The 27,647-nt window shown below is 39.1% G+C and overlaps 1 protein-coding gene across 4 annotated transcripts in view; it reads left to right on the top strand.

Moving 5' to 3' along the window:
- Positions 1–27,647, top strand: part of GULP1 (GULP PTB domain containing engulfment adaptor 1) — a 145,174-nt gene that overhangs the window by 48,017 nt on the left and 69,510 nt on the right. For all 4 annotated transcript variants that reach the window (XM_063399922.1, XM_063399923.1, XM_063399920.1 and 1 more), the window contains one exon: positions 21,434–21,522. In XM_063399922.1, coding sequence (XP_063255992.1) covers positions 21,495–21,522 — 28 coding nt within the window. In that variant the 5' untranslated portion in view covers positions 21,434–21,494. The remainder of the gene's footprint in view (positions 1–21,433; positions 21,523–27,647) is intronic.

Genomic DNA, 27,647 nt, shown 5'->3' with positions numbered 1-27,647 from the left:
AATAATGTGCTGGGGGCTTTGGTGTCACCTGGCTTTACTTGCCAGCTTGACTAATGATATAGGAAGAAGGGAAAACATAATTAATTAGATTGATTTTGGTAAAACTCAGTTGAGAACTAATAAAAAAGACCCCTGAAATTAAAAAATAAAATGGTCCAAGGTGAGGAAGGACTGCATGATATCAGTTTCTGGTGTTTTCCTTAAAGTGAAGGGGGAAAAAAAGCAGCCATGTCAGGGGAAGAGGAACAAAGTAGAGAAACAAGAAATGAAGGAAAATAAATAGCATAAATTCATATTCCTCACAAAGATAGTTTTTACACTAAGGGCAATGATAAATCAATGAAGAGAGTATATAGAGGATGTAGTAATTTATTCATTTCATGGATCAGGGAAATTATATTCCCTTGCTGCTTAGGTAAAATCCCAGGTCTTAGTGTCTCACTACTTAAGAAATCCAAGAGATTGAAAGAAATAGTATAGCTAAATAGCTCAGACCGAATCAACAAAAATATCAAGATTCAAACTAGGATGGCCTATTCAAACATTCAGTAAAGAGCATATTTTCAAGTCTTTAGTTCTGCACCAGAGGGGATGGAACTTCCTTATGCTGAAACAAAATGTGATACCATTTCTACAGACACATTTCCTACAAGCTGTGGGAGTGCAGTATTGTCTTTTTTATTTTTCCCTTTTAATAATTATGAGGCTGCCAATCAGTTTTTTCCTTAAAGGACCAGGAGCTCTTGGCTAATTCTACATGTCTTGTGCATTTCATATTTACTGGAATTAATTTTAAAAGTGGTCAAGCTATTGCTCCATGTGTTAAGTGGTTCTTTTGTTGGTGTAGGGCAGATGAAGAAATTATGGTGAAATATATGTATCAGAATTCCTGTTTGAAAATAGAGATCTGTTGCTCATAGCATTTTAGTTTCATTTATACCTTTCTAGCAGAATGATATTAGACTACCTGAAATATATTTCCACTCAGCTGTTGGCATTACATTTCTTAAAATGAGAAAACAAGACTGTACTTTGATAATACTGTAGTTCAGAACTTTCATCTGTCATTCCTTTTTTTAAATTCTGCTACATCAGAAACTGTAAAGCAGCAGTAACACAGGTTCAAAAGTGTTGGCAAATGAGTGATGTTATTCCACATGAGAATTAGTGTCTGCTCTGTACCTTGGCAAGAAATTGGAATGCAGAAGGGTAAGCTGGTGAAATTGTTGCTGCGTATTGTTTTGCAGAAAAGGATTAAGCAAATATTTTTTTTGTGGTTGAGTAGAGGAAGGTTTTTAAGACTGGAGTGAATGACTCAAGTTGGATTTTAGGTTTTCTTTTCCATATAAAGTGCTTGTAAGAAAACAAAAGGTTTATATACTTTAGGAGTTAGAGAGATGCTCGTGTTTGTTTCCCCTGTTACACAGCACCTCTGACACAAGGCCCACTGCGTGTACATCAGAACTGAGTAGCTGACCCAAAGCCCTCCCAGTCTAAGCAGCTGTGTTTCAGTAAGCACAAAATGACAGAAGCTGAATGAGAGAATAATGCTTGCACGCATGACGTTTGCAAACTGGCTTTTGCTTCCCTCCACCTTTTTTATGTTCCTCCCTTGTCTGCAGCTGGTAACTCGGGGCTTAGGCTGCAGACACTGCCACAGCCCACTGGAGCTGCAGTCTCCTTGCCTCACTTCTCTGTCCTCTAGGGAGAAAGGCTTGCCTAGGGAAAGGACAGGCAGCAGCTCTGAGTTTCCATTGATTTACTGGGGGGGGAAAAGGCAAAATGTGGGGTTCAACAGCGATATAGCGTCTAAGAGTTTATTTATAAAAGTGGCTGTAATATACTTGTGAAAAACATTAAATGTGCTAAATGGTTTCGAAGTATGGGCAGGGAACTAGGAGTCTCTGGAAAACCGAATGTTTAGCTTTCTGAAAGGAGGGTGAGCTAAAATAGTGTATCAAACGTTTACTGATCTTCAGCAGGGATAAGCAAAAGCATTTGTTTAGCAATCTAGTTGTTGTCAAGAACTTTGTCTTGGCTGGCCTGTTTCAGTTGCTGCAATGTGCTCTAGAGCAAGTGATTCATTTGATGATAAATCCCCAAATCCATTGAAGTACCTCTGAAAATGTGTAGAGCTGAAGTTGCTGAGGCCGAGTGTGTGCATGCTGCCTGCTTTCCCGAAGGCTGTCTTTGGCAGGGCCCCGGGATGGCTCTGGCAGTGATATTCCAGCCCTCCCCTGACTTCAGTGCTGCTCCAAACACTTCCTGACTCCTTGCACCATGCTCTGCGGGGTATGCAAATACTACAGTCAAGGGAGAGTTCCTTGGATTTTTGGATTATTGCTGTGGCATTATCTTGTAGTAATGACTTCAGTTGCTGCTGGTTTTCAGGAGGTCAGTGTTTATGACTTGGTTGTACATTCTTTCTGACAACAGCAACTCAAAATCTCTCCCATGAATGTTCTGGATTCTCCTTCTAGCTCTGCACTCAGCCCTTCATGATGGGTCTGTCTTTCCACAGTGAGGGGCAAAGCCAGACCCATTTGCAGAAACTGTTGTTGACAGGACTCCTTACCACTCCAAAGAACAGAATCATTTTGTAAATATAGAGTTATTTGAAACAGATTTGTATAAGATTCTTAGATACAAATTCTTTTGCTGATTTGCAGCAGGCTTATGTGGTGTGTGGAATTCTGGATTTTAGAGACAAATCTGGTGTTATGAATAAAGGCTTTATTTTAAAAATATTAAGTCCTTGGTCTTTTAGCACTGTATGTATTTCTGGTGTCTATCATTTATTGAGTGAATGAAGCATATATCGTTGTAAAGTTAGAACAGAAATGACATAAAAACGCACAGACCAACACTAGAGAGACCTTTAGGGCCAGGTTTGATCACTGACATTTTCAAAATCAGGTGTTGACCAGTGATAGGATCTAAAAACTCCAAAATAGCGAACACACTCTGACTTCACTGTAGGGGAATAAAAAGACATCTTTCAATTCAACTTCAGTGTGATTTTGCAGAGGGCTAGAGTTTATTTTTACTGTAGGAGTCATGTACTGCAGTAGGAAATAGTAGGAGGTTCTGGCATGCATGACCTGGTTCAGCTGGGTACCACTATTGATTTGTTTTTTTCAGTGCCTCTGCTTTAGTTAATTGTAACTTTGTTTTCTGATCCTTGATTAGCTCAGTGGTAAGTTGTCATTACAGCGTTCAACTCCCTACGGACATGATCTATAAGGCAGACTTTTCCAGTGGAGGGTCATGATTCAGCTAGTTTACACATAATTTAAACAGCAGTTGGCCTAATACCCTGAAGTGGAATTTGAGGTACTTGTAGTCCAAGAGTGTAATACTATAAATTACTGTTTGTGTTAAGCACTCTTTAGAGACCTGCAGGAGAGGCCAGTGGGACACGTAATGTCCCTTGTGTTCCTTTTTCAACAGGCAAGTGAAGTTAAAATCTCAAGGAAGATTAAGAAAGCAGTTTCACTTAGAGCAAAACTGCCATTTAACGTTTCATTGGGAAAGCTTTTTTTCATCACAGTTGCCATAATATTTGTTTGCCCAGACTCTCTATTTGGATTTGTTTTAATGGTCTATTCCAATAATAATGGGCATAATAAAAATGTCTTCATGTGGTTAGGGCAAGCTAATAAACTCTGACTTTTGCACGTACTGTTGTTCTACATTTTGTATAAGTTCAGTGCAGAGCTGCCTTCAGTTACTTTAAACAATTTTTAAGATACAGGGAATTCGTATCTGCTGTAGCATCTAAATGGCTTTGTCAAGCAGAGCTGATGTCTCTCAGTGCCTCTATAGGCAGCAAATTGAGCATAAATGAGTTGAATTCATGTCTTTTCTGACTATTTTGGCACAACCTGTCAGTGGACTGAAGCGTGACTGTCACCACACCTGAAAGAGATCGTTATTTACTGAAGGATTTCTGATGTACACAGAGGCTGGCATTTCCAGCTCAGACCACAGCACACATCAGGGTGGAAGGTGGCAGAGACAGTCCTGCTGCTCTTCTGCTTTCCAGTGGTTGTTGGCTGACCTTACTTTATGTACTGTTTAATTGGAGAACACTTCAACACTGTTTTTTGCAGGGCTTTTTGCTTTTTTTTCCCTACATGGTTTCCTTATAGGAAGTGTTTGGGCCAGTGGAGAGGGGCAAGTAGGAGTAAATGTTTGGACAGAAGGCAGTGAGGAGCACAACTGTTCCATGAGTGTGTTAAATTAAATGTGAAACTGATTACATGACTAATGGTAAAGTAACCTCAGATCTGCAGTGTTTGAATGGCAGGTTTTCAGCCTGTGAGGTGCTGACTAATTTAAGTCCATTAGCAAAGTTTTTTAAAGATTGGGGGGTTTGGAGTGGCTGTTCTTTAACATGATCAAGTCAAAACTGTACAAAAGCTTCTGTCTCCTAGGATGATAACTAAAATGGTTGGATATGGTTTTACCCCAGAGGGTGGTTGGGCACTGGAGCAGGCTCACCAGGGAAGTGGCCACTGCACCAAGCCTGACTTCAAGAAGTGTTTTTGGTAAATTATCTCAGACACATGGAGAAATTCTTGGGGCTGTTCCATGTAGAGCCAGAAGTTGGACTAAATGATCCCTGTGGGTCTCTTTCAACTCAGGAAAAACATGAAGTAGTATGTTTTAATAAGCATTATTAAGTGTCTATATTCAAAATATATTTTTCCCTTAAAACACTTTAAAACATTTGTGTAGGAAATGTGAATTTCTGAGTTTGAGCAAAACATATGAAGTATGTGGGCAGAGTTGTTATTTACACAGTTTAGATTCTGAGAACCTTTCCTATAGATCTTTAAGCCTACAAAAAACATGGTGAAAAACACTCTTAACTGCAAGGTGTATGCATGTCTTGATTTTAGTTTTCTGCTTTTGTTGTGTGTGTTTGATATTTTTTGATTCAAAAGTGGATCCTGTTTATAGGGGACAGGAATTTCAGTGGACCCATAAAAATCTGTGTGCTGCATCCTGTTAACCATGATCTGCTTGTGTGAAGCTCTGTTTCTCTGCTTTGTGCTGAGCTGCCCCATCCCTGCTGCTGGATCTCTGCCTCCCCAGCCGCCAGACTGGTTTTAGCACTGCTTTGTCTTGGTTCCTTTATTGCCTGTGGTGCGGGCAAGGAGCCAGGCAAGGCTGCAGCCAAACGATTCAGAATGTAAAACCTCTTCCAGGTCTGCTTCAGTGCTTTACCTTGAGCTTCCTGCAGTCACCTTTCCTGCAGGCATCCTGCCATTTGGGAGAGTCACTCCTTTTCACAGGGCCATTAAACTTCTGAAAGTTTGCGGGGGGTGAGGATTCTGCCACATCTCTAATTAATTTCTTCTTTATAGGCAATTATCTTTTTTTTAACCTGCATCTAGTTGCATTATTGTTATTTTTAGTTCAGCATTGGGCTTTAGCATCTCTTAAAGTTGAGCACTTTCAAACATATTTAATTCCAGCTTTTTGGTGTATTATTAAAACAAATGTGTGCATTGCAGTGTCCTTTGGCATATTATGTAAGGTGAAAATATAACTACCCTTTAGTTTAAGGTACGTTTGAGATATCATTCTAGCTCCTTTATTTCTTTTAACTTAAATAACCGTAAGAACAGAGGCCTCTCCTATGGAAGAAAGGGCTTCATCAATACTTAGCTGTCCTCTGTCATTCACAAGTGTCAGCACCCAGGAAATCTGTGTTGATCAAGCTTTTGGATGCCCTGCTACACCTTTACAATTTGCTGTAATCAAGCAGAACAGCCCAGCTGATGTCTTGCAGGACACAAGGAATGATGTCCCAGCCACAACCATTTCCAGATGGAGATAAGTGTGTCTGAACTGGTTGCCAAAAATGGTTGTCAATAGCTTGAATACAGGTAATCAGCAATTAAAAAAGCAATCAAACAAAAATCTGATGGATTTTGTCCCTGTATTTTTCTTTCTTCCCAGTTGCCCTCCCTAAACCACGAATGCTGTGGGAAGGGTGCTTGGAAGAAATCCCATCTTGTGCCTGTTCACTCTTTCAGTGCTTACATGGGTTCATTCCATTCTGCTGTTGGTACTGCTCCTCAAAACAACTCGTTTCAGTCTTTGCTTATTAGAAATACATGGTGGCTTGCACTTCTTGAATTTATTGAGTTGTGCTTTTCTCTAAATGTAAACAGACAAATCCAAGTACCAGAGGCCACCTCCAATGGGTTTGTGAGACAGCTCCATAGTCCATTACTCCTTGTAGTAGAGATGTGGACAGAGGAGTTACACAGCTGCCCTCTAGCTAACCCTCAACCTGGTTTTTAACTGCAAGTCTCTTCTATATTTCTGAGGCATGTTCAACCCAACCCATCTGTGGTCAACAGCTCAGGGGGTTTGCACTGCAGATATTGTTTATCATGTCATTTGTTTTTCATCTGACACTGGTTAAATGATATGTGAAATTGAAAAATTCGTTCTCAACTTCCAAATGCAATCTGTTGCCACTTGTTATTTTCATTTATAAATTACTTTATTTTTAAGATCTCTCTCCCCACAGTTAACATTCCTAACAAGTATGGAAAGGGTTCTATTTTTTCCTGTCCTCCTGGAGAAAAAGATGAACTGCAGTCTTTTATTTGCTCCTCTTCAGAGAGAGAAATAATTACATTTCATATCTCTGTTTGGTATGAAACACATATTATTTTGTTAAGACTGATGGTACTGTCTTGTAATTCATCTTTTATTTATTCTCCCATTGTTTATGTGTTTAGTTTTATATTTATAAATCACTGGATGTAATTTACACCTTTGTTTATGATGTCAGTCCAGGTTTTGAGGCTGTTTTATTCCATTACAGACAGGGCTATCCTAACTAAATTAAGAAAAGGTTACAGTTGAGATAAGTATTGAAGCAGTAAAGTGCCCTTGCCCTCCTTAGGGTTGCTTCCTTTTTGTAGGAAGTTGCTGCTTCGTGCCCAGCTTTAGCAGTGTTGTACTGCAGGAGTGGGAGCCTGGAGCTCCTCAAAGCGTGTTCAAGGGCCTGGATCTACTAGGACTGATGTTTCCACAGTTCTGGAACCCCATTTTCTGGTTTTTATTAACTTTTTTCTTATTTGGGATACTTTCACCTGCTCCTGGAGTGACAACACAAAGGCCAGCTAGCCTTACAAATGTTTGACAAACAGTGTGAGCGAATGAGAGTGTTTTGAGAACAAGTCTCTACTTTGACAACTCAAAAACTTAATAAATGATTTAGCGATGAATAAAAATTTACTTTGCCTCTCTAAACATATATACACTTTAAAACATCTATATTTTGCATTTTTAAGTCACTGTGGGATTTGAGATGAAGATGAAAAACCCTACCAAAGGAGAATTCTAAATAAATGTATTTTTAATAGTTCTAAATTTAACCCAAAAATCTACTTTGACAGGAGCATTAAAGTTTTGGTCTCTTAAAAAAAACCCCCAAAACTAAAGATATCGGACCTACATACCCAAATAGATCATGTTTCAATGATGCAGAAAATAAAGGCTTGCTGTGTTAACAGTGACACTAGGACATTTTTTGGAAAAAAAAAAAAAATTGAAGTGGCTCTCTGAACATTGTCACACCTATAATGAAAGTGCTTTGAGAAAAAGATTTAAAATTCAGAAACATGAAGACTAACAGTATTTAAAATTAAACTTTTAGCTTCTGCTGTGAAGTTCATGGCTCTGTGGTGGCAAGTAGGGATCCTGTCACAGGCCCTGTTCCTCACTCTGCCTGCATCCCTTGCTCTTTGAGAAGGTTTTGTTTTCCTGGATGAATTTAGTGCTTTTTGCAGACTTATTGCTCTGACAGTAACTCTCTAGCATGTCCATTATCATGTGTTTGCTCTGCTGTACTGGACATTAATGTGCAAGACTCTTTAAAAAAGCATTTGTGCTCCTGTGGCTCTGGCAGCAGTGTCAGCAGCTGGGGTGAGGTGACACCCGAAGGGTGACTGTTGTGTTCCAGCCATCTGTGGAGAGTTCTCTGCCACCTTTAATAAATGGCATGGCTCGGTGCTTCTGCCATTTTCCCTCACTGAGGCACTGCGTGTTTGAATTGTGTTCACACAGCTTTACAACAGATCCCTGAACAAGTGTTCATCCGAAACTGCCAGTCTTAAAACTCTGTGTGTTCCTCCCCTCTGCTGAGGAGTTAAAAATCAAAACCTGCCTCTGAATATTCTTCTACACCTCTTGATTGTTTTACTTTGTAGGTGTTCATTCAAAACACCGAGTGTATTTCCAGGTGTTGGCTTCCCAGCCCCTGATTCTGCATTTGTTACACATGTGGTAAATATGTTCTCTCCATGGCTTTATCCTTGAATGCTTAATGGTGGCAGAAATGTCTTCTCCTGAACAGCAGGCTCTGTGTCTCTGCTGTCCTATGTATAAAATGAAATGAAGGTGGCAAGTCTTTATTATGTGATTAAAGAAGGTGTCAAATACTGTGGTAATGGCAGCTCTATGGATATTTAAGGACTGATAGCTAAGCCAGGTGATTTTCTAGCAAGTCAATTGCTATTCACTGTAGAGAAATGATTTACTGCAGTTTAGAGAACTTCTGTTAATCAGATAAGCCATCTTAATTGCACAGATAATGGCTTACTGACAAGTACAAGATAAAACATGGAATTTTAACCTTGAGTCAAAATAGTAATTTGTTACAAATTTAAAGGCAAGTCTATAATTTTTTATTTCTTTGCTTTGGAGAGTGTTTTTTTAACATTGCTTGTAAAAATATCCCCGTTTGATAGCATGATAAGGCTGACTTTCTATTTGCCAATATCACCAGCCTGTTTTGTTGTACACCTTGGGCTGCTCTCACGGTCATCCTTTGTGCTCAAGTTTGGATGCTGCTGGGTAGGTATCCTTTCAACAGCAGAAATGTAGCTTATTAGTTCTTGCTGATGAAGATGCGCAGATCTCTGGCTAGCAGCCTATTGAATGAAGAATTCTCAAAATTAACTGTTTTGACAAGGGGAGAAAGCAGTGTCTGCTAGCAACTTTCCATTTATCACCAAGGAAATTCTGTAGGATTTGGTTACTGACTTTTTGGGCCTTGAAAATGTACCAATTTGAAACTATCATAATACAGAGAAGTACAAACAAGTATTAATAGGCAACTCTTTGTATGGGTTAAAAACAAAGCAGCAAACATTTTGACTTGGAGATAAAAAGTGCAGCTTTTCTAATGCAATGAAATATCAATTTATGATTTTGATCAACATCTTGTAAGGGAGTATTCACGAAACAGGCAGATCAATAGATGTAAATGTCACAAGTGAGGTTGTTCGTGACCCTGAGCAAAGCAAAGGTTTGCTTTCATGTGAATGAATATTCAGTGCTGGAAACCTTGGACACAGTGCTGGAATACAGCTGTGCACAAAAAAGCCCCCCAAAGCCCCCCTATTTAATGTGAGTTGTGAGATAGAGCTGAAGGTGATATGTGGATGAGAATTCAGGGCAGAACTGTGTTTGTCATGAAGAGTAACCTGAGAGAGGATACCCAGCTGACTTTTACTGGGTTTGTCCATGAGTTTGCTCCCTTTTGCCTTAGCCAAAAAACTGGAAAAGAAAACTTTCAAAGCTGCCATCCTTTTGCCAGCAAGCTTTGCAGCAGGGCAGGCCTTTACTTGTATCACGTAAAGACCAGTCTGCAAGATCTTTATCTCTTGCTAATATTTTAAATAATTCAGTGGCAGGCAAGATACTTACTTAATATCATAAAATAGTGACAAAACCACAATTCACCCAAAGTTTCACAGTAGCCGTAAAGAGGTCAAGAAAGTGGAATAGTAAATGTATGCTTGTTTCCTAAGGCAAATAATTGAGCAGATTTAAAGGTATGGTGGTGAATTTCTCCTTTTATTCCAGGCATTTGCAGGAGAACCTATTGGTTTTAAATTTCTTAAATGAAAAATGAGAGTATCATTTGTCCAGTGAACTCTCCCCTGTTCATAGAGCAGGGGATATGAGCTGCCCTCAATACCAAACAGATTAATTTCAGCTTGGATGGTCAGCTAGGACCATTTGAAAGATGGAATACCAACTTCTGTCAAGGAAGGCATAGCATGTCACAGTCATAAACAAGGTGAAGAAAAAGGAGCAGAGGTTTGGCAGAGAGATGGGGAATTTCTGTCCACAAATATACTGCAGTACCTCATGGCTCCAGTCCTCCCAGCTCCCAACATTGCTTCCTTTTCAGTTTGTTTTCAGTTTATCAAGGCATGTGTTTTCACATGTAATTTTCTCTCCTAGCTTAAATAATGCTTTATGCTTTCAGTTTGCAAGGAAACTGCTAATTATTCACTTATATTTTCATCTCTTCCTCCCCACATTTCTTCTTCATGATTTTTTTAATATATAGAAACTTGTGTTGCAGTTTACATTGGTATTTACCTTGAGGTTTCTTTCTTCAAGGAAGTTTTTTCTCAGGTGATCTTGATGTTGCTGTTCTTTGGCTGCCTCCTTTTTTTGTTTTAAAAACAGAGTCCAAGGTGCAAGAATTCAGTAGCAGTCCTTTTTGTCACCTACAGGAGACAGTGGAGAGTGCACATCTATCTATGTGACTATGTAGTAAAGCAATTTCCAAAGAGGAATGAGCTTTGCTTTTGTTTTCTTGTATACATTTCCTACTAAAACAGAATGGAGTTTAGACAAGTGTAGAAAGCTATGGCTAAAGATGGGATGTTTTTGAGCAGGATATTTGTAACACTGGCCTTTAATGACGATTCCCTGTTAAAGAAATCCTCATATGTTTCTGCATTTCTCTATTAGCTTTGTGCTCATATTTTACCAAAAATATTGCAACTGCAGTAGAAGCAAGCTGTTTAGAATGGTAATTTCACACAAGCTTAGGTTTTTTTCAGTACTCCTAGCTATTTCTTTTGAAATGAACTGTGAAATACATAAATAGGAGTAGAAATGCTCAGCTTGCTGTCTTGAATTCTTTGACTGTATAGTAACATTTAGAGGCTTTTGGAAAAGCAGTCCTGACACAATGTTCATGAAGTTGTGTTTGTTTATGAATCCAAAACGTTGAGTAATCTAATTTTCTTTGCTGACTACCAGCAGTATTTGCATGTGGTTGTCCTGGAAGTAACTTATGGAATCAGAACAGTTATTTATGATTCATAAAATCAGCAATGCCAGTGTAGGTTGTTGGGGGAAGGAGCAGGGAAATGAGCACGTGGTTTGGTGTAACTGTGGGATACATGCTGCAGTTTCGTGTTGATGGTCCTGCCTTAGTTTCATCAGCTGATTCCTAGGTTTGTCTTTTAAAAAAACCATTTTCTCAAGTGCATGAGTGCACTTTGTGGTCTGTGGTTTGCCCTAAAAGAGTGTTGATAACTGTGTAGGTGGAAATTGTCTGGCTGTGCATTGCCAGGGTATCATGAAGGAGTCAGTGAGTGCTGCGGAGCCGCGCTGTCAGTGCAGGGGGACAGCCTGTGAGCTGTGCTTCCCAAGGAGCTCAGACAGCTCTGGGTGCTCAGGTGCCTCATGCCAGCAGGTAGGGACAGATATTAAACATGTATGAACAGAGTTTAAGTTCAGTTAGCTTGCCGTCTTCATCTGCACAAACAGATTTGAACGTCTCACTCAAAAGGGGGTCACATTTGATACACTGAGAATTCATACACTGAGTTCTTGAAAATCTTGGTAGCGAAGCTTATCACAGCATTGAGGTGCTGCAAAACTCTCATAGTTTTGCTTCAGTGTTTGCAAATCTGGTCACTGTGCCCAGAACCATAGACGAGACTTGCTATCTCAGATCCACAGACAAAAAAAATGGGAAAAGAAATGCCTGGCACAGGCATTTAAGCTGTTCAGTATGCAACTCTGGCAAGGGTCCATTTCCATTTTTTTAAACATTATACTTCCAAACTTTGAGATTTGGTGTTTTGTGATTTTGTTTTATGTTGTTTTGGGGTTTTTTCCCCCCCTTTTCTCCCTGTGGTCTCACTCCCCCCAGGTAATAAGAGGGTAGCTTAAAAATGTCTTTCTTTGAAAACGTGACAGGTGTTAGTACCTACTTTGCACATCCCTCTTCTTTTGCATCCAGCCATTAAGTTATGGAATCAGCCACAGAATATGATGTTAGCTGTTGCCTAAATTACGTCCCAGTACTTTAGAGGATGATTCTCTATTTCTTTCTCTCCTCTGGTTTTGGAGGCTCGGCCCAGACTGATGCCTGCCTAGGGATGGAGTTGCTGTGTGTAGTGGTTTAATGTGATGGGTGATCCTGAAGGGTGGGACAAGGCAGTCTTTCATTAGCAAGTATTGAAGTTGCCTCACTGAGGGTTTTGACCTGTGAAGCTGAACACACTGTGAACATGACCTGCAGCACATTTAACTCCGTGGGTGTTAACTGGAGCAGAGACTGGAACTGTCCCAGTGCTCAGCACCCAGGACCGTTCTGTGTGTGCTGGGATCAGTCTAAACCTGGTGATCTCTCATGGTGTTAAAAACTTACGTGTTCTCCTTGGCCCCAACTGTAGTAGAAGATGCAGCTGGCACTTGCTGGTTTAGGAACTCTCCTATGCATTGGTCTGTATTTCATTGCTTTCCACTAAATTACTCTGGGATGGATCACTTGCCAAAATCTTGAAATAAGATTAGTAATGGCTGTAATGGTGTGCAAACCCTGAATGTTTCTGCTGAATAGACACTATAATGAACTGTCTGAATATACACTGGACCTGAAAGACAGAAATGAGGAGATGAATTTGTCATAAATATGATTTTGATTCCCATGCTTTTGTGTCGCTTTCATATCTGTGCTTTTAACTTCATACCACAACCTTACCAAAATGGTTGGATCCTTCAGACTGTATTCAGATGAGCTAAAGGAATGTAATGTGATAAAGCCTAAAAACCAACCTAATCTTGTTTTCAAGATACTCCCTCTGAGATTCATTGAATACAAGTGAGAAAGTGGATATTGCCAAATTTTCTCAATTTTGAAAACTGTTGAAATCACTTAATAAAGCCCATCTGATCTGTATAAATAAAAGTTAATGCTTTCCTTGAGGCTAACCAGTTAAAGCAAGAAATCTGAATGCATTAATATTAAAGTGAAATCCATTGATTTTAATAGTAAGGGATTGTGTTCAGTATCACAGATTTTAAGTCTTTGTGAAGTGAATGACACTTTTTAAACTCTTGTTAAGTGAATGACACTTTTGTATGTCATTGTTTCAGAAGCATGTAATGTGTTAATAAATTGATTATGAGAAACTAAATTAGAAATTCTTATGATAGTGATTTTTTTTCATCATAGAACCTTTAGCATTGGTGCTAAATGCTGGTAGGAATTGGCCTGTACAAGATAAGAAAGCCAGCATATATGGCCTGCATTGTAGTCTGTATGCTTAGAGTTTATTCAAGGTTCTGGTTGTCCTTTGAGGGACAGCTGTGGGACAAGGGACCCCAAATTAAAGTATAAAAGTATGGACTTTCAGTACTGCAGATAAATTAGATTTAAATAATGACATGAGTTTGTACGCCTCATTTCCATAAGAGGATGATCTCTGCTAATTTTGTATCAATCTTTTACTTTAAAAAACAAACCCCAATAGAAACAAAAAGCCCAAAAGCTTTTACAATTAGAAGAAAAAACCCAAACTGATTTCAGAGACTTAAGAAACCATTTGGAATATCATAGTTCAGATCCCTTGAGGAGAAGGTGACTACATTTTGCATTTATAATGAATTGGAATGAGCCTATTGAGAGGACTGTAGCAAAGAAAATATCTAGCATGCTGTATAGAAATAATGAAAATACAGGTGCATGTGTGGGGAGATGAAGGCACACCTCTTCTCATTCTTCTCTGGCAGGTTGTTCCCTGGTACTTACCCAGAATTTTCTCGGTTGCATTTGTCTAAGCGACATCTGGGGTTTTCAGTTCATCTTAATCATCTTTGGAACATCAGTAATCAGCTTTTGAACTTCAATTAAGGTTAATGCACATGGAGGGAAGTACATGAAGTGGTCTTCTGGGACTTGTTGAGCATATGTGCACAATGGTATGTCTGATGCGCTTTTCAGGATTGGCCAAGTATACTTTGGTAGAGGAGAAAAATTATGGCTTTTGTTAAACTCCTGTGCCTCCATAACAGATCTGCTAAATATGATGAGCTTTTACTCTAAGTGGATCTAAGCCTATTTCTAAAATTGGTGTGCTTTGTTTGGAGATTTACCTTCAGAATACCTAATGAGTCTTTTGGTCTCTGCCTTCTCTGCCAGCAGCACTTTTTACAATGTGATTATGAAAATGCAATGAATGCTGTAAATGTAACTGGAAAAAATTCAGAAGGTTAACAAAAATTTGCTGCTGTTCTGAGACCTGAAAGAGTCAAATACATTACCTCCCCCTTAAAGAAAATAAAAGGGAGGGTTTGAAAGTCATCTGCTTGTAATTAACTAAAGAGGTTCTCCAGATTGCTTTAGAGCAATCAGCTCCTCCAGAGGAGAAACAGTGATGCCAGCTTTGAAGTAACGATACTCCATGTCAGGGAATACCTTTCTTTTGATTGTATGTATCCATTCAGGCAGGGACTGTGTGTGAAATGCTGAAAAATTGCTCATCCTGTGAGTCAAAAGCTCAGGTGTCCAGTTATCCCTTCCACCAGAGCTGGTTTATTTTTAAGAGCTGTTCTGTGTTTACCTGTCTGTGGTAGACCCCAGGGATGAACTCTGTTGCTGTTAAGAACAGAACACTCACAGAGCTCCCCAGGTGCTCCTCATCCATCTGGAAGTATTGGGACAGGCAGAAATCTTGTTCTGATTCCATCTAGTTGATCAAATGGCTAATGGGATGTGAAATACAGGATACTCTCATCTGCAAGGTGTTTGCCATCTGTCTGTCCTGTGGAAGCAGATGAACGTGTCTGAGTTCCTTGGGAGGGAACACACAAAGCCTTTCTGCTGGCTCTGAGCATCTGACATTTGTAAGTTCTTTGTTGTGAGTGGAGCAAAAATTAGGCTGACAAGACTGAAATCTTTCGTGTTTGACTCACTGGTCCTTGTGGACTGGAAGAAAAAGAAAGCTCCTCTTATATCTTGTTATGATTATTTTGTCATTGTGAACCAAATAATAGAACCAGTTTCTGCAGAAGGGGATGCTCTTGTGTTTGAAATGACTCCTTTTGTTTGGGCAGAACAAGCTTCAGTTTGTTCAATGAATCATGTAATCTGCTAATACGTATCAGCATAATTAAACATAATAAAAAATAATTGTTTACAAGCAAATATGCTGAGAAGTACAATTTTTTTTTTTAATTACGTTGTTCCTAATGCTTTAAAAGACATCTAGAGAACTATTTTTGCGGAACGAGTACATTTTCTATTTGTCTGGGGTTTTTAAAGGTTATTCCATTATCAGCTTGTCCGAGGATTTACTGCTGCTTGCAACAATCTTAAACACATTTCCTTCATAGTTCTATTTCAATACTGAAGTTTATTCTTGTTATACATATTGATGTTGGTATTTCTTCTTCCTGTAAAACAAAAGTTAGTGATAACCTTGCCTAAGGAATTGTTTTGGCTGTCAGCTGTCTGAATGATATCCCCTTCTCACCTGTTTACTCATCTCTATTTTCATTTTTTTCCTATTGAAAGGAACAGATTGTTTTAGGAAATGGAAGAGTAAAAAATCACCTAGAAAAGTTTTGTGAAAGCTGCTATGAAATGCAAGAATTTCATATAGATTTTCTTCTTTTGGCCTCTCATTGATATTGATATCTGTAGCAAAACACTATTGTCTGCTTGTCCTTGGTTTCTGTGAATACTTTTTTTGGCAGATGTACTGTATGAGAAATGCCTTACCTGTAGTCTGAAAGACTTCTTGCTGTGGGCTGGACAGGACTTGTCACAACAGTATTAGGTTTATATTGCTTGAGAGAGAGGAAGAAAAATTTAAGGCATGTGTGACTCTTGTCCTTTCCTGGTGGTTTCAGGAGCTTGGAGAGAGCAGGGTGATCTCAGTCAGACCACGGGAAGGTCTTTAGCCTGCACATTGGGGTGTTCCTGCCCATTCCACTCACAGAAGGAAAATCAGTATGTTGGAAGATGAGCTCCTTTTTAGGGCTGTGGCTTGCAGCTGTTTTGCCCAGATCATTTCTGTCTTCACTCACACCGGTGAGCCCCAGTGACACGTCTGGGCACTTCCCTCACACAGTGCCCTGGCTGCAGGCTCGAGGGCCAGCAGAGCTGTTTGGGCTCTGTCCCATGGGAATACTGTGATCTCACAGCAGCACCTGCTTCAGTGGTGAGATGATGGGAATTCTAGATAGAAGACCAGCTCTTCAGCAGTTGGCCCTGCCCCATCCTCTGCAAAGTTGAAAAACTGCAAGAAGTAATTTTGTATTTCTGCAGATTCACCTTCAGGAGGAAAGTATGGATGCCACTTGGCTCTGGCTAATGAATGTTTTTGAAAATGTGGTGATGAATAAAACCTAAAAAGTATTGTTTTCTAGTGACTGAATGTTTTCCTTTATACGCCATTTGTGCTTCTGTGAATTGTAAAGCACAAGCATAGGCTAAGAACTATGGCTGACATAAAGATTTTCAATTTTGGTGAGTCCCATGGCGCTGTATTGGCTCTATTTTTCCTGCAAGTTTTGGTAGTGCTAAATTCTATTTAAATGCTGTTGTGGTTTACAGCCCTTCAGACTGTTCTATTATTGTTTATAAACATAAAAGAACATATGTGTTTTTATAACCATGCCTGAAAGTGCTTGCTGCTTTTCCAGCATGACAATGCAAGTTTGGGTCTGCACCAAAATACATTCATTGATATGTCATTTTCTAATGATTTTACTGTTTCAGAGGAAAAAGGGTTGTGTCAAGTTGGTGTTTTAGTTACCTTCATACAAAAGGAAGGGAAAGTGCCTCCTGATATTAAGATGTCTACTTTGGTTGGTGTATTACTTAATGCAGTCTTGTATTATCATTTTTTTTCCTTTGTTATGCCCCATGTCATATTAGGGCAATATTTTCATGGAGTTTTGGTCTAAATCAGAAGAATACTTAAAAGCTGTTATTATATTCCAGTTTCTCATCTTTCCTTCAGAAATAACTTTCTAAGCTCAAGTTTCATTTCAAGTCAGTGAATCACACATTCCTGTGTGCTGTGGCCCTTTTGAAGCAGGCTTTGAGACATTTTGTGCTTCATTTGTTAAGGAATGTTACCCAGTATGCTTTAAAGCCTGAGAGGGGGAAGAGTCTGAATTTCCATGTCTTCTGAAGCTAAATCTGCCTTTGTAGGGAAACTGTATGTGTGTGCAAGGGAAGACACAAGTCCACAGATTGGACTTGTGTCTTCTATTACGGGGAGTGGATGGGTGCAAGTTGGATTCTTAGGGAGGTTTTGTTGTAATTGTTTGTGGAATGAAATCAAAGATTCAGACCAGGTAATTGTTATAGCCCATGCCATTCAAAGAGACTGACTGGTGGGTGGAAGCCCCAAATAAGTCCTCAGGAATGTTTTTAAGAGGAAACAAGAGACAAAGGAGATGAGTTACATTCACGGCTTGTTTCTTTCCTTTCCGAAGTGTGTTCTCTTGGCTTGTCTGAGACAGCTCTAAATTTAGAGAACACATCAAAGCCCGGCATTCCGAAGGAGCCCGCAGGCGTGTGAAGGAGCCTGTGTGGAAGTGCAGCGTTGTTTCAGCAGGCAGGGAGGGCTGTGGCTGCTTGTGCTGGCAGCTGGAAGTGCCACTGCCCTTCATTGTTCACTGCCTTTGCTGCATCAGGCAGGAGACAGCGACCAGCATGACTGTCAGTGATAGAAAGTAATTACTCTGTGATCTCAGCTTCAGATCTTGCCACCCTTGCACTCCCCAGTCCAAGTACTGGCCAGCAGCACGGCCAGCAAGGCCTCCTGTTTCACTGCACCCCTTGCTGCTCTGCGGTTTCCTCCGCACTGTGACAAGAGCCCACCATGCAAACCATGGGTTAATGACAGTGAAGAAAAGAGGAGATGGTGTTTGCTGTCTCTGTGACTGCTTAAAGTTCAATATGACAGCTCAAATACCTGCCCAGGGCATGCGCCCGTGTCAGTGTTCAGACTGTGGGTCTCATGTCTCCTGCTCAGGGTGTTCGTCTGTCATTGAAATATTTTAGGGTAATAAAATTATTTTCTAAATATTTTCTCTTTTTTTTCGTTTACCTCTGTCCTGAAGGAAATAAGCTGATATCACCCAGATTTTCCCTAGTTTGTACCTGTCAGAACTCTTCACATTTTTTCAGTTAGCCGTTTTGTGAAATCCTGTGCTGGTTTTTTGTTTCCCAGTAGGGTTTGGTTTCTGGACAAAACTGAAGAAAACTCTTTGGAGTAAGGTGGAGAAACATTTTTTAACTAGGTGTGTCTTCCTGAGTGATGAGTAATGGAATGGCTTGCTCCACATTCCTGTTCCCTAATGCCTCTGATTGTTACAACTGCCTTACCCTTCAAAGTGAAGTGGTTTATAGGGAGGACTCTCCTCTTGTGCACAGGGCTCCCTGCACCAGAATGGGATTCTTTGACTTGCCTTCCTTTTGGCTCTTTACAAGTTTTTAACAGACTGGTCTGTTCCAGTGGTTTTGTGCTGAGATTTGTTAGAAACTCAATGGTTTTCTGCCAAAAACAACCTGTCTACCTTCCATTACCAGAGAACAGCTTGCTTGCCCCTGAGTTTTATTCTTTGTCGTTGACATATTGCGAACAAAAATAGTGCAGGATGTGTCTGAATATAACTTTGCTTTTCTGATTGAAAACTTTCCAGTGCTGTTTACGACAGTCTGGTAACCACCCTTGTACCCCAAGCCACTAGGGAGATTGAAATGAACCTTATGGTGTTTGGCTTAGTCTTTTTAAATAACTAAATTTTATGGAGCACTTAATCATCTGCTTTTTCAACATCTGAGAGGTTGGTGATATTGTTCATATCAGAGTTTGAGTGAATTGTAAATGTGGTTACATATAGTTAATTCTGTTTCCCTGTTTAATAACATTTTCTGTGTGAAATGGAAGTACACTGATTAAATGTTTTGATATTGTTTGTTGCCTGAACCACATCTGTGTTTTTTTCTACTGATGTTTTGTTGGAATTGAAATTATGAACATAGTTTTAGCAATACTGCCCATTTTTAGCTAAGTAGTCAATAAAATTTGGCTTTTGTTACCATAGGTTACTTCAATGGTAATATATCCTTGCTCATGAGGAAGAGACATACACTGCATTTTAAACAAAATACTTGAATGGTAATCTCTAGAAATGTGGCCAGGCAGCTGCCCTGTGATGTGCCTGCAGAGTTTCTATTTAGAAGATGCTGCATGCAGTAACCATCTCAAATATGTGCCTTAACAATCTCTTGGTTGAGGACAGGAATACACAAAAAAGACATTCCCAAGAAGGACGTCTTATGATCCCATCGTGGAGGAGAACTAAAATGTTTGGTCTGGTGCTGTGCAAGACAACTGGCAGAGGTATCTTAGAGGGGAAAGGAAGCTTTTTACTCAAAACTGACTGTGATAATCCATGAGGGTGAACATTCTGAGCAAAGTTGTGCTACTGCCTATATCTCCTAAGCATATCTAATAGGGTGTGTTCAACCTGTAAGCTAAACACACTTGTAATTGCTTGAAAAGCTGAAATTCTGATGTTCTCCCTTGTTACTTTATGTCAGCTGAGTTGATTGTCCTCACTTGCACTGGTGAAAGGGCCACACTGCCTGCCCTGCTAGGAGAGCTACTCGAGCATTCTCAGCTTTGGGGGCCACTGCTGCGTATTGCAATTCCTCCAGTAATGCCCCTGCCCTTTCCAGAGATGCTGCTGCCATTCCTAGGAGTTGAGAGCCCTCATGGGTGTTTTTTGGTTTCACTGTCCCCTGTGCATGCACAGCTTTCCTTGTGGTGCTGCTGGTAGTGAGGGCAGGGGATGGCCGTGGGGCTGGCTGAGGCACCGACGTTCCGGGCTTTGCGTCGGAATCACGCCGTGGAAACTGCACAGATAACTCCTGCCTGTGCTGGTTGTGTTGTGCCCTCCCTTCTTAAATGCTCAGTAAAATCTGTAAAACAGTGATCTGGTACATGTGCTTTAGGGAGCTAATGGTTGGTTTTATGTCCAGGGTGCTATGTGAGTTCAAGTAAACAGAGATTGCACCTTTATTCTCACAGGACTGTGTGGAGCAGTCCTGCTGCATCAGTGATTAGTGGAAAATAAAACCGAGGTTTTGTTGAAGATGTTTTGTTTTTGTGGTTGTTTGTTTGTTTGTTTTTCCTAGCTGTAATCTCCCATGTGTTCCAATCTGAAAAATATCAGATACTTAAAAAGACATTTGCATAGAATTGCTTTAATTGGTATTAAACTTACTTGAAAAAGAGGGGTAAGCACTACAAGAAGCATTCATGAACCACATAGAGTATCTTAAATGAATTTGTCATTAATGCTGACACTTGAAATACTGGCCTAAATTTTGTTTTTATTCAAAGTAAAAGTACTGTTCTAATTGATTAAAAAAATCATCTGACAGCAAAGTGTTTTGATTTTCTTTTTTCACTGTTCCATTTTTTTTTCCTTTTCCTTTAACTGGACTGTTTGGAGAGCAGAGACAAAGAAAGGGCACTGGTGCAACTTTTGTTTGGAAGATCTGAACAGAATGAAAAGTAGTAATGGGAATTACATCTGTTTGTAAAATTTAAAACTGTGTAGTGCAGGATGGGATGGTGTTGAATAGCTTTGGATGTAGCGAATTTTATTGTTTATTTTTATGTTGTTAAACAATAACATAGTATTGTGAATCAAAAATTAAATAAGAATTTAAGAGTGGTCCATGTTTTTAAGGGAAAAAAATACAGAAAATAGTGTACAATCTGAGGAAAATGGAGCGAGGATGTAGTAGCACTGATAGAAGGCAATTTTATCAGTATTAAGTCCCTGAGTGAAGAAGAGTCTATATATTGTGATTTTTTTCCCCTCAGTGTCTAGCCCATGTGAAGATGAAAGCCTAGCTTGAGATAATCTGACAGCCTAAATGACACAAAACCGGGCAGTGCAAACGTGAACTGAGTGTTTTTATGGAGTCTTGGAGTCAGCATTCATTTTAAAGCTTTCTTTCCAACCTGTTTGTGTGTGGTATTTGTCTTCATGTAGATGTGTGATGCCACCTGCTCTGTGCCTCTGAAATCCTTGGGAGAGCAGCTTAAAGGAACCTTAAAATGTCTTTCTGCATGAAGGACCACTGGGTGTTTTGAACATAGATCTTCCCAATGCTGAAATGTCTTCCTCAGCAAAGCACATCCCCGCTTTCTCAGAGTTATTTCAGAATTCTTAAAATCATTTGCAGTGTTTTTAATATGAAGGTAAATAGAACTTCATCTATAATAATGGAATTTTCTGTTTTCTTATGTGTGTTGTTCTGCAGGTTGAAGTGGGTAGGAAAAAACCAAACCCAGAAGCATCATTGCCTGGGTAGATCGTTCAACATGAATCGTGCTTTTAGCAGGAAGAAAGGTAAGTAATTTAGCTTATTAATTTAGCTTGGACACATAAATCCCCCATAAAAATTCTTCACAATATTAAGAATTATCTAAGGATAAGCTTATTCATTGCACTAAATTATCTAGATAAAGTGGGCAGCCTTCTAGAAGATGTACAGAGCAAAGCATTCTTGATTGGAGCTTTCTGCATTCTAAGGCTGAAGTTGGATTTCATATATTTTTTTATTGCAGGATATGTGCACACACACAAATATGTAAACATAAATTACACATTCTGTTTTCTGTTTTTGCCTTCACACACCAAAGGAGGTGCTGGGGGGTCTTAGAACTTTTAAGAGTCAGTGACTTTTCTTTATATATATTCATTGGATTCTTATTCTTGGAGAAGCTATGTTTTCAAACTGTGTTTAATATCCTTGAAATATCTCATGCAGCAGGGTATTTTTAGCTGTAAGAAGCTATTCTGGATTTGTAGCAATCTGAAATGGCATGCCTTCCAAAAGGATATCAAGCCACTAAATATTCAGAGTTATCTATGTTGCTTCTCTGGCTTTCTTAGTCTCTTTTCATGGACTGTTTACAATTAAACAAGTCTTTAGAAGGAGCATTAGGGATGCAGCTTTTTTTTACTGATAGCTTTGTTGCTATTTCCCCTGTTTGTTTGTAAGGTAGAAGATGCTGAGTAGGTCTCATTTCTTTATTTTCCATGTTTTCTTCTGAAGGTCCTTAAGTGTAGCACACACTGAGATGAAGCCCTTGCATGAATAAGCAGGTGTAACCTCAGTTGGAGTGAGTGCAAATCCTTTGCTTGTATAACAAAAATTTCTGCTTTGGTATCAATATCAAAGCTGGAAATAAAAGGAATCTGGGTCCTTGGGCCAACATGAAATGACAACACCTCTGCATCCTTTTGTGTCTAGTGCATTTGTTTGTTAAAGCCAGATGAATTGAGGTAAGATAAGCAGTCCAGAATATCAGCATGTGATCACTAAAGGAAGATGCACTTGCAATGGCTGCAAAATAGGATGCAAGGTCTTTTAACACCCTGACACCAGGAGGAAATAACCTTAAACCCATTGGGTGTGCTCTCTTTAAGCATTGATGTACTTCCTTTTGTAGGTAATTGTAACATCACTGTCAACAGATCTGTACCTTCCAGGTGCTTGTTAGTGTTGCCAGTAGGCTAGAAGCTAGTAAGCTTTTTCCAGATCATTTGAGAAACCATTTCACTATTCTTTAATTGTGAATTGATTTATCACAACTGAAAAAGAAACTTGGAGACTGCAGATTATTTTGCCTAGGAGACCATGTAATTGTTTTCCTTTTTTTTTCTCTCTTCTGATGGCTTTCTAATGTTTGGAGCTCAGCCTGCCACATTTCAGAAACAGACGGGTTGTGCTTTACGGTTTTGACTTGGACCCAGAATGCTAAAATGCTCTGTCACTATTTCATACTGCCCTTGGCAGTTTCTGCATCTTGCCTTTATCATCAGGTTGTGAAGTTGTATCCTCAGATCCCTGCGATCATTTGAGGGATCTCGATTAACTTCTCTCTGCTTCATTTCTTCATAAGAAATTTCTTACTAATTTCTTACTAAGTCCTTACCTAAATTTTTTGAATTTCATTGTATTCAAAGACATTTGCTTTGTTGTTCAGTTAATTTTGTGTGCGGTTTTCTTTACCCCAGCAAGAAAAAAGTATCATATAAAAGCTGTCAGGCACAATGAAATGCAATTAGTGTGGATTCCTAATAATGATTCAGAACCTGAGGAGACAGAGGAATTCAATGCTGTCATCCATTTATTTTACTCATAGTAATACTTGTGACATTTCCTTTCTCATACCTTGGGAAAAAAAATTCCAAGTATCAGTTAAGCAATTGCCAAGAATAGGTGAAAATTACATATTTCTAATGCAAATGGAAGATCAGAAGACCTCAGCTCTCTCAGTGTTCATGCATAATAACTGCATCTAAAAACAGTTTCAGTAGCTGAACTTCCTTTAAAGTATTTGATTTTTTTCCCCAGATCTCATAGATACAGTTATTTCCATTTCTTGATGGGTTATTTGGGGGTTTCTTCTGTCCACAAGAGTGTGGATAGTTTGAGGTGTTACCTGTGTGACTGCTGTGGCTTCCCAAGCAGCTCTTGCTCAACCCAAACCAGTTTCCAGCTGGCTGTGCTGGTAGAGTTTGTGTGCATTACAAAGTTTGCACCACTCTGTAACCTTGAAGCTACAAAAACAGTAGCCCTAAATCCGTGGGATTGTGAGGGGAATTCAAATAGATGAAGGTGATACTTTGATAATAGCCAGAGGTTCTGTCTGAATTGGGCAGATTTATGGAATAAACGTTCCCTCATGTTCCCTGTGATGATCAGTCCTTTAGCAGGATGCACACAGAGAAGGTGGCTGCTGATGCCATTGCTCCCATCTTTCTCAGCTGGGCACTAGGATGGCTGGGACTGTGCTGTTCTTGCTGATGAGCTCTGTTCTCATGCTGTCACCTGATTCAAGCAACAAAATTTTTCTTCTAAATGTTCAGGAAATTATTTAATTTACAGACATTGGTAGACAAAGAAAGAAAAGAAGCACTAAAAGCAAGCTTTCTCTACTTCCCCCCCCGTCCCCCTTTTTTCTTCTGTTGGAGGCTGGGTAGCAACCTGTCCTTTTCACAAAAGAATTGCCATGAAATGTGGGTTGCTAAGACAGAAAGTGAGCTCTTTTTAAAATCAATCCTGATCCTTTACAGGCAAAAATTTCCTGTAGATAAGATGTGTGGCGTGAGTGTTTATGGAGAGAATCTGTTATGGGAACAGCAGCTTTGTCATAAATCAGAGCAGTGCTTTTGAGAGCACGCATCTCCACTTTCAACATTACCAGTACTTCATTTCAAGGCACAATTCTTACTACAGTACCATATCTACAGCCAGTACTCAGTGTAAGTTTATTTTTGAGGGTCATGGTTTGGACATGAAGCAGCCACTTCAGTTGACAAGGTGTGCTGAGTGCTTTGGCCTTAAAAAAGTGGTATTGCCATTGCCTGTCTGCCTGCCTAAGATGTAGTACAAACCACAACTGCTGAGTTTGCTTGTATTTCAGTTGGAATTATTTTTACTTATCTGGTAGGCTTTTTGGTTTAAGCTTTAATTGATATGCTTAAATCTCAAACTGAAAAAAAACCAAGCTGTTCATTCATCCTAACAGTGACAATGAAAATATAGGAAAATGTGAAGTTTAAACAGATTCAGCTTTTTTCAGAAAGTACTTACACAGGTAAAGATAAAAAAATGCAATCTTTCAGCAGTCTAAGTTGTGATATCTGGTCTCTTCTGTTACCCATGAGCTTGTGTAACTGGGAAACAAACTGTAAGCACTAATATTGACAGAAAGGTTCATTTTGGGTTTAAAGCTGATATCAGCACTTGCTGTTTTAAGTTGCATGTTGAACTATGGAAAAAAAGAAACATTCAAGGCAACATAGCCTCCTTCTTGACTTCAGTAGAGTTTGGTTGGACTAACAAATAGGTGTGTCATGGAGAAAATTCTCAGTTGCAGAAATACTGTATGACTCTACAAACGGTACAAAAGCAAGCATTCTGTTTTCCATTCATTGATCAATGAGTGCAGTAAATTACAGTGAAAAGATAATTATATTTTCTTTAGGGATCCCTTTCCTTCTTCCACCAAAACAAATTGATGAACAATGTGTATGTTCGTGTTGTTTTGTTGCTCAGACCAAACCTGTGAACACATTTGTGTATCTGTCACCCTATTGGGAGCTTTCTTTTGTATGTGGTCCAGTTTTGGGGAAGGGATTTTGAAGAGTCCTCTTTACTTTTAATTTTCAGTTTTTCCTTTAAGGTCACATCTGGTAGCATGATCGCTTTGAAATGTTGTGGTGCAAAAAGTCTGTAGTGAAGATGGAGATCTGTTCAATTTGAAATATGTTTGCATCTTGATAAAATCACTCCTCTAAGTAGCTTAGGGATATTAATGTAATTCTCCTGTAAGATATCTCTAAATGCTGCATTGTTATGTAAATTTTTCTCATTCTTATTATATTTGTATCTAAACTGAATTACTTACTTGTTCTTAATTTAGACTGGATTTTGTGATGTGATTTATTTGTATAAACAAAATAGAAAACATTAACTATGGGGGTTTTGGTTTGCCTTTTTTTTTTTTTTTTAGTGAATGGAGTTGCCTCCATAAATGAATTTGGCACATTTTACTGACCCTGCATCCTTCTATTAAAAGATTCTAGTATAACTGGTGTATATAAATAGGCAAAAATAAGTATTTCCTGGCTTTTGCCTCATCAGAAATGTGAGAGAAAACTACTCTTCCTTCCAGACATGGAAATATTTCCTGAATAAGGAATGACTGTAATGCAAACTCTCTGAGAGCAAAAGATTGAAACGGTGTGAGTGACATCAAAACAGTGCTAAAAATGTAGATATATATGTCTACTGAATTACAATGGCTGAAATGGGTGGTGTGCAGGATGTAGCAGTTTAATTTAGCTTTTTCTTTAAAAAAAGAAAAAACTGTGCCCCATTGGTCCTCCTTCATCCCATAAAAAATGTCAGCCTTAGTTTTCTTATGACATGAAGGAAATCTAAATTTTCTGGGTTTTTTTTCTGTATGATAGCAGTTAATAAAGTGGATAATTGCTGTCAGTTACCAGCTCCTGAGATGTAGATGGTCTTTACAATGCTAAATGGAATATATCAAAATAATGACCTGTTTTAAATCATAAGTTTCAGCAATAACATTTCTGTGCAATGGTTTTTTATGAGTCTTATCTATGAAAGTGTAGACAGGTGCCTTTAATGGGTAGGGGCTAACATATAAAAAACTGCAGTCAAAAGTTATAGGATGCTCTTTTATGGGAATAGACTGGCTATAATATGATCTTTATTTTTATTATAAACATATGCTGCGTTCCAGAAATGGAAGATATCTTGGTTTATATTTTATCTCTTAATAAGAAGGCAATAGATGAAGGCCCAAAAGAGTGATGGGGTTAAGTGTAGTCCTAAAGTAAATACTTGCCTTCTGTGGAGTCTGTTTCACATCAGTAGTTTAAACAAATGGCTGGTTGTGTGCTGGACTTCCAGACTAAGAGTAATGATAAAAAACATAAAGAGGATATTCTCACATAGTTTTAAAGGAATGTAAGCAGCCACAGGCTTCCCCCTGTGGTCTTCAGATATTCTTGTGGTTGCACTTTGTTCTGTCATAAAAGCTTTCCCCTTACAGGGGAGAGAGAAAAGGAAAAAAAACCAGCCCAACAAACCAAACCTAGGTCTAAATTTCCACTTCTGCCTCTACTGCAAAAACTCTGCTGCTTGATGTTTGTAGAAAAAATGTTTTCCTGAACAAATGTTTTTTTCAGGGTAGGACAAAAAGAGGGTGCTTGTTTGGTATAACAAGTATTTCTGTATTCAGCTGGTCTTGACACAAAAAACACTTAGTAGTTTTATAATACCTCCACAAAGAAGTCATATATATTCCAATTACTGTCCTTGTCTTTCTAAATGTGGGGTCATGTGGAAAACCAATATTCAGTGGCCAAGTCCCTTTTTTGTGTTGACTTCTGACTCTGTTTTATGAACTTTTGTTTGTACTATTGTCCTCAGGCTGTGGCAGCACCCGTTCAAGGAGACCTGCAGGGTTTCCACCTTCATTTGGCAAAGACCCAGTGGTCTTCTCTTGGTGGGACAGGGATGTGCTCAGTCTGACACTCTGTGTGTGTTTGTATGCAACTGGACACATATTTATGGTAGTATATTCACATTCTGAAAGCAGAAGGGACAGCTCTAATTGTTCAGGAAAAAAAAAAAGGTTTCACTATGTCTTCAGAGGAGGCATACAGATGAGGAGTGTGCTTTGGAAACCTCCAAAGGATTCTTGGCTCTGTGCAGCTGAGCCTGATTTTTCTTTTCTTTCTGGCCCCATAAGAATAGGAGGATAATTTCCTGTTGCTTATTTTATCTGCGTTATCTTCAAAAAGGTATTGCAGAACTGATCTTATCTCTTGCCTGCTGTAAGGAATATTCTAGGCAGGTTAACAGTGATATTTACAACAATAACTATTTGTTCCTTCTCCAAAACCTCAGGAGCTCCTTTCCAGAA

This window comes from Prinia subflava, chromosome 6 (genome assembly GCF_021018805.1).
Source record: "Prinia subflava isolate CZ2003 ecotype Zambia chromosome 6, Cam_Psub_1.2, whole genome shotgun sequence".
NCBI lineage: Eukaryota > Metazoa > Chordata > Aves > Passeriformes > Cisticolidae > Prinia > Prinia subflava.
This window is presented reverse-complemented; position numbering and strand designations above follow the sequence as displayed.